The sequence below is a fragment of the Salvelinus alpinus genome, chromosome 19, assembly GCF_045679555.1.
Source record: "Salvelinus alpinus chromosome 19, SLU_Salpinus.1, whole genome shotgun sequence".
NCBI classification, from domain to species: Eukaryota; Metazoa; Chordata; class Actinopteri; order Salmoniformes; family Salmonidae; genus Salvelinus; species Salvelinus alpinus.
This window is the reverse complement of record NC_092104.1, coordinates 42,116,886-42,130,421: the sequence shown is the minus strand read 5'-3', so window position 1 is coordinate 42,130,421 and position 13,536 is coordinate 42,116,886. Positions and strand designations below refer to the sequence as shown.

Here is a 13,536-nt window from a genome sequence, read left to right as displayed (position 1 = left end):
CTGTGACTGTGTGGATATACTGTATAAAGCCTCATGCCCAGTGGTGATGGCCAGCCTGTTCACCAACACTCTATAGATTTAATGATACAGTCAGGGGGTTAAACCCCATGCCTTAAAGCTGGCGATGAGGGCTATACCACAGGCTGTGCCATTAGGGGCCCTAATGAAGACCACTGTGTGAAAGCAGACAAGTCACGTTTCATATTGAATTAAAAATCAAAGGTTTTGTAAAGAAAGAAGACAAAGTATTTCGGCCTTTTCTGCATCCCATCGGACACAAACGAATGTGGCGTCTTGGTGACCGGTTGGCTCAAAGAGTGGAATGGCAGAGATGCCATTGTGACAGAATTTTACGTATTCTTCCTTCCCATCACCCAGAAGTGCTGATTAGTTTCCAGGCTTGGTGGCGTGTTGACACATTGTGGTGGTGTTTTACCTCGAGGTTGTATGTCCTCCCACCGAACCAGTCACTGAGTAACACATTGAGTAACACATTACGTCTAGCCTGGTCTCAGACTAGACATAACATAGTACTCTAAAAGTAAATCCAAGAGACTTAAATTACTATGATATGTTAAGTTTGGTATGGTTACATAAAACAGATGGTTACGTAGGGCAAAAACAAAAGTAGGATGATTGGGTTGCTAGACGTTTGTGTTAAACACCTACCCATCCACCCCGACCAAAGGTTGTGAGTTCAAACCTCATAGACAATTTTAGCTTTTTTGCTAATTAGCACATTTTCAACTTCTTACTACTTTTTAGCTACTCAGCAAGTTCCCTAAACCTAACCTTGACCCTTTTAGCTAACCCTTCCCCTAACCTTAACCCTTTTAGCTAACCCGTTCACCTAACAACTAAACTTAACCCGAACCCCTAGCCTAGCTAAACCCCTAGCTAACATTAGCCACCTAGCTAGAATTTGTGACATATCATACGTTTTGCAAATTGGTAACAAATAACATGAATTGTAATTCGTAACATATCATACGAAATGGGGATGACAGCAACAAATGAATAAATACCATACGAAATTTGACATACCATACTAAATGGAGTGTCTCGTATTTACGTGCAGAATAATAAAAATGCTCTGAGACCAGGATGAGACACCAGGCTAACCCAAAGAGCCCCTCAGAGAAGAGGAATAATTAGAAATTATAATTACTTCTTATTGTTGTTGCATTGTCGAGAAGGAATCTGCAAGAAAGGATTTCGTTGGACAGTGTATATGTGTATCTCGTACATACAACTAATAAAACCTGAAACTTTCCTCTCAAGAGTGTTGGTACTTGAGAATACGGTCCTTTTCATGGATTTCTAGAGCTGTGTGTGACAAAGCTTCTCTCATATATGTGACTCACCACCTGCATTCAGTCTTATGTAGCAAAATTTGAAACGTTTTTTTTTTTTTTTACATTTGTAAAAAGTAGATACTCAGAGCTACAAAATGGTATTTCATACACTACATTTGCAGAACAATGGGAAAGTAATTCTGCTTTGAAAGTTGATAAACTTGTAAACTCACTTTTGAGAAAAGGACCTTTGAATTTTTTGGTACCTACTGGAGAGCTCTCCTTTGTCTACACCCATTAAGCATCGTTCACACCCTCTTAAGCCTTAGCACCACCCATCTCTTTAAGGATTCACATGTGAGGTCATGTGCTAAACAGTGAGTAGCGTAGTAAAGACTAAAAGTGGTAGTAGAGTACAATAAGGAAAAATTCCAAGGAAATAGAAAGTGTCCAGATAAAAATATTTCATAAATATTAGATGACCCAGACACACTTGTCTAAATTTCATGTGAAAGAAATGCTATAACCCCCAGCCACATCCTGGTGGAAAAAGTACTAAATTGTCATACTTGAGTTAAAGTATAAATCATTTCAAATTCCTTATATTAAACCAGACAGCATAATCTTATTTTATGTTTATTGACGGATAGCCAGGGGCACACTCCAACACTCAGACATCATTTACAAACGAAGCATTAGTGAGTCTGCCAGATCAAATGCAGTAGGGATGACCAGGGATGTTCTCTTGATAAGTGTGTGAATTTGACAATTTTCCTGACAAAATGTAACGAGTACTTTTGGGTGTTATTTTCTTTCGGAATGTAGTGAAGTAAAAGTAAAAGTTGTCAAAAATATAAATAGACTAATGTACAGAAACCCCCAAAAATAGGTCTCAAAGAAAAAAGCTGACATCAACTGGTGTCACTTTCTATGACATGCGTTATAACATACTTATGATAGCCTCACGACGTAGCCTTATGAAGGGCTCAAATAAATTGTAACCAATTGTAATGGGAGAAATTAAGCATTTTGATTCATTGTTATCATATAAACAGTCATAGCCATGGGAAGTAGGGGTGTTGAGGGTGCTGCAGCACCCCCTGAAAAATCTGAATTTAAAACAAAGTAGTGCCTTTACTAGTATGAGCGGACCGATAGACGTTTGTAGCGCCAGCAAAACACATTTTTCAGCATTTTGGTTAGGCAACAAATGTAGTTGTATAATTAAGAACAGTCTCTTGCAGGATTCAATAGTTGAAACTGTAAGAGTTGTTGCCTTTTCTCTTTCTCTGCGATTGTCATTCTAATGGGCTCCAGAAAGAACAAAACCCTGTCCTCAAACATTTACATCAAAAGGTGCAAAGTTATGGGAAAAAACACTAAACATTCACATCAAATTCAAAAAATGTTTTTTATCATATATAACATGAAAAACAACCACTTTTTTGTGCAGTATTAATTTACCATCCTTACAAACTACTTAATGTAAATGTACATTACTGTATTGTACATAGGCTGGTCATTTAGATGTGTACCTGTAGACTTTCTAGCACCATGAAGAAAAACAAATCACAATACAGTAATTGAGTACATTGAGACTTCAAGTGGTTTGTGATGATGTGGCTCAGTTGGTAGAGCATGGTGCTTGCAATGCTATGGTTGTGGGTTTGATTCCCATGGGACCAGTACGAAAATGTATCCCACTCACTACAGTAAGTTGCTCTGGATAAGAGTGTCTACTAAAATGGAAAAGGAATTAAGACCATTTCAGTTTTCACATAGAAATAAGTTGCATTTGCAAAGTATTTCAAGAAACTGGAAAACATATCAAGCACATATTTTATATACAAGTTTTATCAGATTAACGTTTTGTACAGATAACTATCAGACAAACACAAATACATTTAGTTTTTTTTTAATTCACAAAAGTAGTGCACTGGGCCTTTACTAGTGCTGTATTAGCGGACCTATATAAATCTCCACACCCCCACACTACTTCCCCCAGCTATGTAAACAGTGTGTGTGGCATCAGTTCAAACATGCTATTCACAGTAGAGGTCGACCGATTATGATTTTTCAACGCCGCTACCGATTATTGGAGGACCAAAAAAAGCCGATGCCGATTAATCGTCCGATTTTTTTAATGTATTTGTAATAATGACAATTACAACAATACTGCTGCATGAACACTTTTAACTTAATATATTACATCAATAAAAATCAATTTAGCCTCAAATAAATAATTAAACATGTTCAATTTGGTTTAAATAATGCAAAAACAAAGTGTTGGAGAAGAAAGTAAAAGTGCAATCTGTGCCATGTAAAAAAGCTAACATTTAAGTTCCTTGCTCAGAACATGAGAACATATGAAAGCTGGTGGTTCCTTTTAACATGAGACTTCAATATTCCAAGGTAAGAGGTTTTAGGTGGGTAGTTAATATAGTATTTATAGGACTATTTCTCTCTATACCATTTGTATTCCATATACCTTTGACTATTGGATGTCCTTATAGGCACTTTAGTATTGCCAGTGCAACAGTATAGCTTCCGTCCCTCTCCTCGCTCCTACCTGGGCTCGAACGAGGAACACAACAACAGCCACCCTCGAAGCAGCGTTACCAATGCAGAGCAAGGGGAACAACTACTCCAAGTCTCAGAGCGAGTGACGTTTGAAACGCTATTAGCGCGCACCCCGCTAACTAGCTAGCCATTTCACATCGGTTACACCAGCCTAATCTCGGGAGTTGATAGGCTTGAAGTCATAAACAGCGCAATGCTTGAAGCACAGTGAAGAGCTGCTGGCAAAACGCACGAATGTGCTGTTCGAATGAATGCTTACGAGCCTGCTGCTGCCTACCATCGCTCAGTCAGACTGCTCTATCAAATCATAGACTTAATTATAACATAATAACACACAGAAATACGAGCCTTTGGTCATTAATATGGTCGAATCCGGAAACTATCATTTCAAAAACAAAACATTTATTATTATCGCATATACCCTGACTCTGCATGCAATGAACGCAAGAGAAGTGACAATTTCACCTGGTTAATATTGCCTGCTAACATGGATTTATTTTAGCTAAAGGCATTGATGTTTATGGTTAGGTACACATTGGAGCAACGACAGTCCTTTTTCCGCGAATGCGCACCGCATAGATTATATGCAACGCAGGACACGCTAGATAAACTAGTAATATCAACCATGTGTAGTTAACTAGTGATTATGATTGATTGATTGTTTTTTATAAGATAAGTTTAATGCTAGCTAGCAACTTACCTTGGCTTCTTACTGCATTCACGTAACAGGCAGGCTCCTCGTGGAGTGCAATGAGAGGCAGGTGGTTAGAGCGTTGGACTAGTTAACTGTAAGGTTGCAAGTTTGAATCCCTGAGCTGACAAGGTAAAAATATGTCGTTCTGCCCCTGAACAAGGCAGTTAACCCACCGTTCCTAGGCCGTCATTGAAAATAAGAACGTGTTTTTAACTGACTTGCCTAGTTAAATAAAGGTGTAAAATATATATATATATAAAAATACATTTAAAATCAGCCAAATCGGTGTCCAAAAATACCGATTTCCGATTGTTATGAAAACTTGAAATCGGCCATTACGATTAATCGGTCGACCTCTAATTCACAGCTTTGGAGGTGGTTTAGTTCACCCCACACATTTCTGGATAGTAGTTTAGGTTGAATAAGGGGCCTTAGTATCACTTGAAAGTGTTTAAATTATTTTCTCTATTGACCTTTAACATTGAGAGAGAGAGAGAGAAGTGAGCTGGACAGGTTATGTCCCATACATTATCTGCCATAATGTCCCGGGTGAACTGATATCGACCAGGGGAGACCATTATACACACTGTCCCCACACATCTTCCTAGGAACAAGGCCCTGGACTTCTCTCAACTAAAACAATGCAATGTGATGAGCAACACTACACATCTTTCACCACCTTTTCTCCCTCTGAAATATTCAAAATATGACTATAACTCCTATAAAGATCACTTGCACTAAATGTACAAAACATTAGGAACATCTTCCTAATATTGAGTTGCACCCCCTTTTGCAATCAGAACAGTCTCAATTCGTCAGGGCATGGACTCTGCAAGGTGTCAAAAGCGTTCCACAGAGATGCTGGCCCATGTTGACTCTGCTTCCCACAGTTGGCTGGATGTCCTTTGGGTGGTGGACCACTCTTGATACACACGGGAAACTGTTGAGCGTGAAAAACCCAGCAGCGTTGCAGTTCTTGACACACTCAAACCGGTGCGCCTGGCACCTACTACCATACCCTGTGCACTTAATTATTTTCTCTTGCCAATTCACCATCTGAATGGCACACATACACAATCCATGACAATTGTCTCAAGGCTTAAAAAAATTATTCTTTAACATGTCTCCTCCCCTTCATCTACTTAACAGGTGACATCAATAAGGGATCATAGCTTTCACCTTGATTCACCTGGTCAGTATGTCATGTAAAGAGCAGGTGTTCCTAATGTTTTGTACACAGTGCAAGTCTTCCTCTCTCCCAAATACGATTTCTAAAGATTTTTTACAATCTCATAAACAGATCTCATGCTTTGCTTTCTGTCTAGACTCTGAATGTCGGATCTGGAGGCATGTTGCAGTCCCTTCCCAGCACAGCTAGGTCAATATTCTCCATGGCCCTGAGGTGAGGTGTCACTCATAACTGAAGAGAATATTAGTCCAGAGACAGATACTACATTAGCTACAGCACTTCAGACAGGAAACTGAGGTGACCTTTAATAGGAAATGTCTTTCTCTCTTTACTTTGCAGCTAAAATTGATAATTAGAGCAGAAGAATCCCCAGGACTCTGTCTGAATGTGGAGCAGCCCTTTGCTCTTCACTACTGCCTAAAACATCTAGTCAGCTCCTGGTTTAAAGAATGGCTTAAGACTGTTGTGAATGTATGAAGCGCATGCAGGTATCAGGGACTAGTGAAAATAATGTATGGTAGGCCTATTAACCTTCTCACACTGCAGAAACGTGCCATTCTGGGCGGTCGCATTGTGCTGGCCTTACGTATCCTTCATAGTTGCTAGAACTATGCTGGAAAGGACAATGTGAAAAGAACATATCAGAGCCAGCACAGTTTGTTTTGGGACGCCGTGATCAGGGCCGGTTCCAGGCATAAGCGGTCGCTTAGGGCCCCCGGCCGCTACTCAACTTACTATTGAGTAGAGTCTGACCGATATGGGATTTTTGGAATCCGATTATTATTATAGCTGGAATTAAATAAACATCTGTATGAATTGTTCTTCAAATAGCCCTACAAAGATATTCAAAAAGCTGATTTCTTAAATTTGAGGAAAGAACATTAATGAAACCCCTATATTCAAATGTAGGAACACCAGAAAGACTAGATTTTATGGAGAAACTGTGTTGCTCTAGTGAAAGGCAGGATAAACTGCACTGATTCCAGCAAAAAAATATGCCTAGGCTCTGAAGACTAAGATGCCTCATGCTAGCCAGCTGGAAAACAAAACATTTTCATTATATTGGTATTTAGCTGTGTTGTCATTAATTGTAGGGGATTGTACAACTGAAATGTGTCTTCTGCATTTAACCAAACACCTCAATCAGAGAGGTGCAGGGAGCTACCTTAATCAACATCCAGATCTTTGGTGCCCAGAGAACAGTGGGTTAACTGCCTTACTCAGGGGCAGAACTACAGATTTTTACCTTGTCAACACAGGGATTAGATCCAGCAATGCTGGTTACTGGCCCAATGCTCTAACCACTAGGCTACCTGCCACCCCTGTAGCCACTGAATTGTGGTAGTTGTGACTTGAAAGGAAAAACATCACAAAATGTGCTTTGGCACAACGTTGCCACTCACCCCAAACGTTGCCTCAGTGAACGGTCCTTGCTATCCAGGATCCTTGAAGTCGTAATGTAAAATGGTTACGGTAAGGATTAAGGTTTGGGTAAGATAAGGGTTATGGTTAGGGAAGAGGTTAGGTTAGAGTTTAGCGTAGCGACGTCCCAAGAATTCTAAATAGCACTAACCCTCAGTGAAGAGTGTCAAGTACTCACACGCAGCTAGTTAGCTGGCTAACTAGGGAAATGGGGGTGTCGAAAAGTGAATCTGGACCATCAGTGACAAGTGACAACCCACACATCAAATCGTAGCTACAAAATGCTACTTTGTAGCCTGATGTTTTTTTTGTGTCTCTGAAAACATTTGAATGACAGGGCTTGAGGAATACCCTTCGCAACGAACAAATATAATACCAGATTTTGTAGCGGTAACGTTACCACAGAGTAGTTGAACATTCATAGCACGGCACTTGCTTTACATTTTGGTAGCGCATCCATTGTTTGTCACGACACCCTACCATAACACTTCACGTGACAGCATACGTCCAGTGGGCATTTTTGTCACTATCTACACATCTGCTCAGAACTCATCTTATAAGCAGTAACAGTTAGTTCACACTCTTCTAGTTGAATTGGGTGCTGTAGTGCACCAAGGCAAGATAGGCTTACAGTCATGTAAAGATTGCCGTCCTCAAGACAAATAATGAAATGCAAAAAAATTAGGTTGGAAATTGCTCCCAAGGATGAACCAAACTTCAAAATTCCTGAGGTCTTGGCTGATTTCTTTTGATTTTCCCATGATGTCAAGCAAAGAGGCACTGAGTTTGAAGGTGGGCCTTGAAATACATCCACATGTACACCTCCAATTGACTCAAATTATGTCAATTAGCCTATCAGAAGCTTCTAAAGCCATGACATCATTTTCTGGAATTTTCCAAGCTGTTTAAAGGCACAGTCAACTTAGTGTATGTAAACTTCTGACCCACTGGAATTGTGATACAGTGAATTATAAGTGAAATAATCTGTCTGTAAACAATTGTTGGAAAAATTACTTGTCATGCACAAAGTAGATGTTCTAACCGACTTGCCAAAACTATAGTTTGTTAACAAGAAATTTGTGGAGTGGTTGAAAAACGAGTTTTAATGACTCCAACCTAAGTGAATGTAAACTTCCGACTTCAACTGTATCTATGAACAATGGCTTTTTTCTGAGCGTTTTCTCTGCATCTTCTAATCAGTCCTTTTCGGTGGATTAAACGCTGATACAAATACATCCATAAAGGCTAATATCGTCCGATAATATCAGTCAACCGATAAATCGGTCGAGGTCTACTATTGAGTGTCACGTTCCTGACCTGTTTTCTTTTGTCTTGTATTTATTTAGTTGGTCAGGGCGTGAGTTGGGTGGGTTTGTCTATGTGTGATTTTCTATGTTGGGATTTTGTGTTCGGCCTGGTATGATTCTCAATCAGAGGCAGCTGTCAATCGTTGTCCCTGATTGAGAATCATACTAAGGCAGCCGGGGTTCACGTGTGTGTTTGTGGGTGTTTGTATCTCGTGTCAGTGTTCGTGCCACACGGGACTGTTTTCGGTTTTGTCACGTTTGCTGTTTTTTTGTATTTGTAAGTGTTTTGATTAAATCAATATGAGCACTAACAACTCTGCGTTTTGGTCCGACCCTTACTCCTTCTCCTCATCCGAATTTTTAGATTGGTAGTTCGTCTTGCCAGCTATCTAAACTTGTAGTAATCATGGCCGAAAACAAGTGTATAAATCAAGCACACGGCCATGCAATCTTCATTGACAAACATTGACAATAGAATGGCCGTACTGAAGAGCTCAATGACTTTCAACGTCATAGGATGCCACCTTTCCAACAAGTCAGTTCGTCAAATTTCTGCCCTGCTAGAGTTGCCCCGGTCAACTGTAAGTGCTGTTATTGCGAAGTGGAAACGTCTAGGAGCAACAACGGCTCAGCCGCAAAGTGGTAGACCACATAAGCTCCCAGAACGGGATTGCCGAGTGCTGAAGCGCGTAGCGAGTAAAAATTGTCTGTCCTCAGATGCAACACTCCCTACCGAGTTCCAAACTGACTCTGGAAGCAACATCAGCACAATAACTGTTTGTCGGGAGCTTCATGAAATGGGTTTCTATGGCTGAGCAGCTGCACACAAGCCTAAGATCACCATGCGCAATGCCAACGGTCAGCTGGAGTGCTTTTAAGCTCGCCGCCATTGGACTCTGGAGCAGTGGAAATGCGTTCTCTGGAGTGATGAATCACGCTTCATCATCTAGCAGTCTGATGGATGAATCTGGGTTTGGCAGTGGCCAGGAGAACGCTACCTGCCGCAATGCATAGTGCCAACTGTAAAGTTTGGTGGAGGAGTAGTAAAGGTTTGGGGCTGTTTTTTATGATTCGGGCTAGGCCCCTTAGTTCCAGTGAAGGGAAATCTTAACGCTACAGCATACAATGACATTCTAGATGATTCTGTGCTCCCAACTTTGTGGCAACAGTTTGAGGAAGGCCCTTTCCTGTTCCAATGCCCCTGTGCACAAAGCGAGGCCCATACAGAAATGGTTTGGTGAGATTGTTGTGGAGGAACTTGACTGGCCTGGACAGAGCCCTGACCTCAACCCCATCGAACACCTTTGGGGTGAATTGGAACGCTAACTGCGAGCCAGGATTAATCGCCCAACATCAATGCCCGACCTCACTAATGCCTCTTGTGGCTGAATAAAAGCATGTCCCAGCAATGTTCCAACATCTAGTGGAAAGCCTTCCCAGAAGATTGGAGGCTGTTATAGAAGTAAAGGGGGGACCAACTCCATATTAATGCCCGTGATTTTGTAATGAGATGTTCGACGGTATCCACATACTTTTGGCTATGTAGTGCATTAACAGGGCATAAGGCATTAAAAAATGTGTAAAATTGCAGGAAATTAGCTTTAAAAATGCAAAAGTGTCTCTCCACACCATGGCAAAATGAATAGAATTGCAGGGAATTAGCTGTAAAACTACAACAACAAAAAATATCTCAGCCCCATGGCAAAATGCATAGAACTGCATTTCATGTTTTAGAAAATTAGAACATTTTCTCCCGCCCATAGGCAGAATGTGTAGAATTGCAGGAAGTGAACTTAAAAACAAAATATTTTCTCTGCACGGTCAAGAGGAAGCTTCTAAAATGTATTGCTGCAACGTGTGGGGCCCCCCAACCAAATCTCACGTAGGGCCCCCAAAAGGCTAGAGCCAGCCCTGGGCATGATAGTGTGAATATGGTACATTTGTATTGGGACTGGGGAACTGCTCTGCACTGAGTCTGTTCACTTACAGTATATGGTAAGATGCTTCCATTTGTCTTATTAAAGCTGATATAAATAGCTTTTTACTAGTAGGGGATGTGTTGAGTAAACGAGGGAGTCTGAGTGCCACTTATGCTTGCTCATGTGCTCACAAATTGAAGCTAATGTGAGACATGCATGTCCAGCCACACAAGCAATTGGGTTGTCCTCTGCTGTGTATTGGTTTATTTTAATACTTTGGCTGTGTAAAGTATGACATGCTGTCTGACAGTGAGAAGGTGCGATAAGGAATATTATTATACACATAGCCTAAATATGATTTACCACATTCTATAGAAAGCACACAGTTATTGTATTTAAACACGATCCAGCATAAGTAGGGTACAATCGCTGTTATTCACCGACTATCATAATTGTGACCCTTTATTTTCCTGTGGGGTATTTGACTTCTGTGTCCTCCCTGTGCATACTTTGGTCCACGTTTACCGAAGGTTATTAATGTGTCGCCTTACTTTACTCCCAGTCTCAGCACAGGGCTGTCTTTTTTTCAAACTACAGCCATCAATCAAGACATCAATATCATCAACAACAGACACGGGTATTGAGACTAAATGTACTCTATAAAGGAATAAACAAACCATGTGCGCACATTCTTTTTTATTCATTACCCAGACGTACATAATTTACAAATCCGTTTTTGTCACCTCTCGCCGGTCAGATTAATAACGGTTAGACTACCACTATAGGATATGTTTCACTGCTACCTAAAACGCTTTACGGGATCGAAACTAAAGCATGTCCAAAGTTCCGACATCTATTTTATATAGAGGAGTATGCGAATAGCCTCTTTTTCACCTTTGGAAGCCTACTTACTTTTTCGCTTCCCGTCATTCACACACGCCCTTCAAATTCTCCTTTGGACTGAGAGGAAAATATGTGTCCTTACCGTCGAAGTCCTTGGAACGAGGATGGCCATGACATCCGCGATTTCTTCAAACAGGGTCGGTGCCCGGTGTCCACTGCATAAGTCCGGTCCATGGTCTTAGGGCTGAGGTATTTCTCGGTGTCCGAAAATCCTCTTTGTCTCACCCGGTTGTTCTTCCGTACCTCGAGCGCGTGGTGGAGCGGAGAGAGCACTGCTTGGTTTTGTTGCCTCCACAAATGTTTAGGCGCTTTCGCGTTTTCACCAGTGCATCCACTGCTGCTGTCGAAGCTACCTGCGACGAGGGATGTCACTTTACCGCCGCCAGTATCCATCGCAGCTTGCCAAGATTTTTAGTAGACTCGCAGTCCGGATAAAAACATGCAAAGTGAAGCCTCTGGACTTTTTCGGCGCCGTGTCTCAGGGCTGTTGTTGCCAAGGTGTCTAATAAAACTTAGTTCTGCTGGAGACCTACATTAATTCAAGTTTGTTTGAACAAAGCTTTTTTTATTAGTTTGAAACGTTACTTGAAGATCCAGGCACTTCTCTGGATTTACTTATAAGAGGACGGAGGCAAGCAGTTCAATAATGTTCATTGCCTCGTATTGCTAAAAATAGTTATACAGCACTTCTGACAGTGACCTCCATGAATCTATCCAACAATACATCCATTTGGTTACTAATTTGCGCAAATAATTTCATTATTAATATGTGCCACCACACAAAAACAAGTTCCCAAATTGCTAAAAACACTATTGCCATCTATACTGTGCTAAGAAAAAAATGTCATGTCGTTAATGCAATATCAGCAACGTCCCGTCCAATGTTACTCTCTCCCTGTCGCTTCGATAAGAACCTGTCTGAAATTGAATTCCAAATGCACCACCCTCTCTGCATGCTCGCCCCTTTCAGCAAAGTGCTGGTGTGACCATTCCTTATCCGTGTTCCCGCAGTACTGTACGTGGTATGTGGATAGACTACATTGAGCCTAAAGTAAAAATCCATTACTGCCATTATATGTTTCAGAAATAAGATTTTTTTCCCCTTCTTTATTTGGATTAGATTTGTAGATGTTATTGGGATCCCCATTAGCCGGTGCCAATGCCGACAGCTAGTCTTCCTGGGGTCCGACACGAAAAATACATTACAGACAAAAATACTTTAGAATTTACATACATTTAAAAATATGAACATATAACGTTAAATTACAAGTACGTCAAATGGGGGAGAAGCGTTGTGTTGTGAGGTGTTGTTTTTTAAAGCAAATTTTGCTGTTTGCTTGAGTAATTTGAGATGGAAGGCAGTTCCATGAGATCATGGCTCTATATGTGTGTAGCCTTGAATTCATTTTGGATTTGAGTCTGTGAACTTGAAGAGACCACTGGTGGCATGTCTGGTGGGGTAAGTATGTCTGTCAGAGATGTAAGCAGTGGTGGAAAAAGTACTCAATTGTCATACTTGAGTACAAGTAAAGATACATTGATATAAAATGACTCAAATAAAAGTGAAAGTCACCCAGTAAAATAATACTTGAGTAAAAGTCCAAGTATTTGGTTTTAAATATACTTAAGTATGAAAGGTAAATTGAATTGCTAAAATGTACTTAAGTATCAAATGTAAAAGTATACATGATTTCAAATACCCTATCTTAAGCAAACCATACGGCACAATTTTCTTTTCTTTTTTATTGACGGATAGCCAGGGGCACACTCCAACAGTCAGACATCATCTACTGTACAAAGTAAGCATTTGTGTTTAGTGAGTCTGCCAGATCAGAGGCAGTAGGAATGACCAGGGATGTTTTCTTGATAAGTGTGTGAATTGGACCATTTTCCTGTCAAAATGTGACGAGTACTTTTGGGTGTCAGGGAAAATGTATGGAGTAAAAAGTACTTTATTTTCTTTAGGAATGTGCAGTCGTGGCCAAAAGTTTTGAGAATGACACAAATATTAATTTCCACAAAGTTTGCTGCTTCAGTGTCTTTAGATATTTTTGTCAGATGTTACTATGGAATACTGAAGTATAATTACAAGCATTTCATAAGTGTCAAAGGCTTTTATTGACAATTACATGAAGTTGATGCAAAGAGTCAATATTTACAGTGTTGACCCTTCTTTTTCAAGACCTCTGTAATCCGCCCTGGCATGCTGTCAATTAACTTCTGGGTC

At 40.5% G+C, this 13,536-nt stretch overlaps 1 protein-coding gene across 1 annotated transcript in view; it reads right to left on the bottom strand.

Moving 5' to 3' along the window:
• LOC139545636 (3',5'-cyclic-AMP phosphodiesterase 4D-like) overlaps positions 1 to 12,197 on the bottom strand; it is a 282,467-nt gene extending 270,270 nt beyond the window's left edge. Inside the window, exon 1 of the mRNA XM_071353610.1 lies at positions 11,392 to 12,197. Within this exon, the coding sequence (XP_071209711.1) occupies positions 11,392 to 11,702 (311 nt within the window). The 5' untranslated portion in view covers positions 11,703 to 12,197. The remainder of the gene's footprint in view (positions 1 to 11,391) is intronic.
• Positions 12,198 to 13,536: the final 1,339 nt, after the last annotated feature.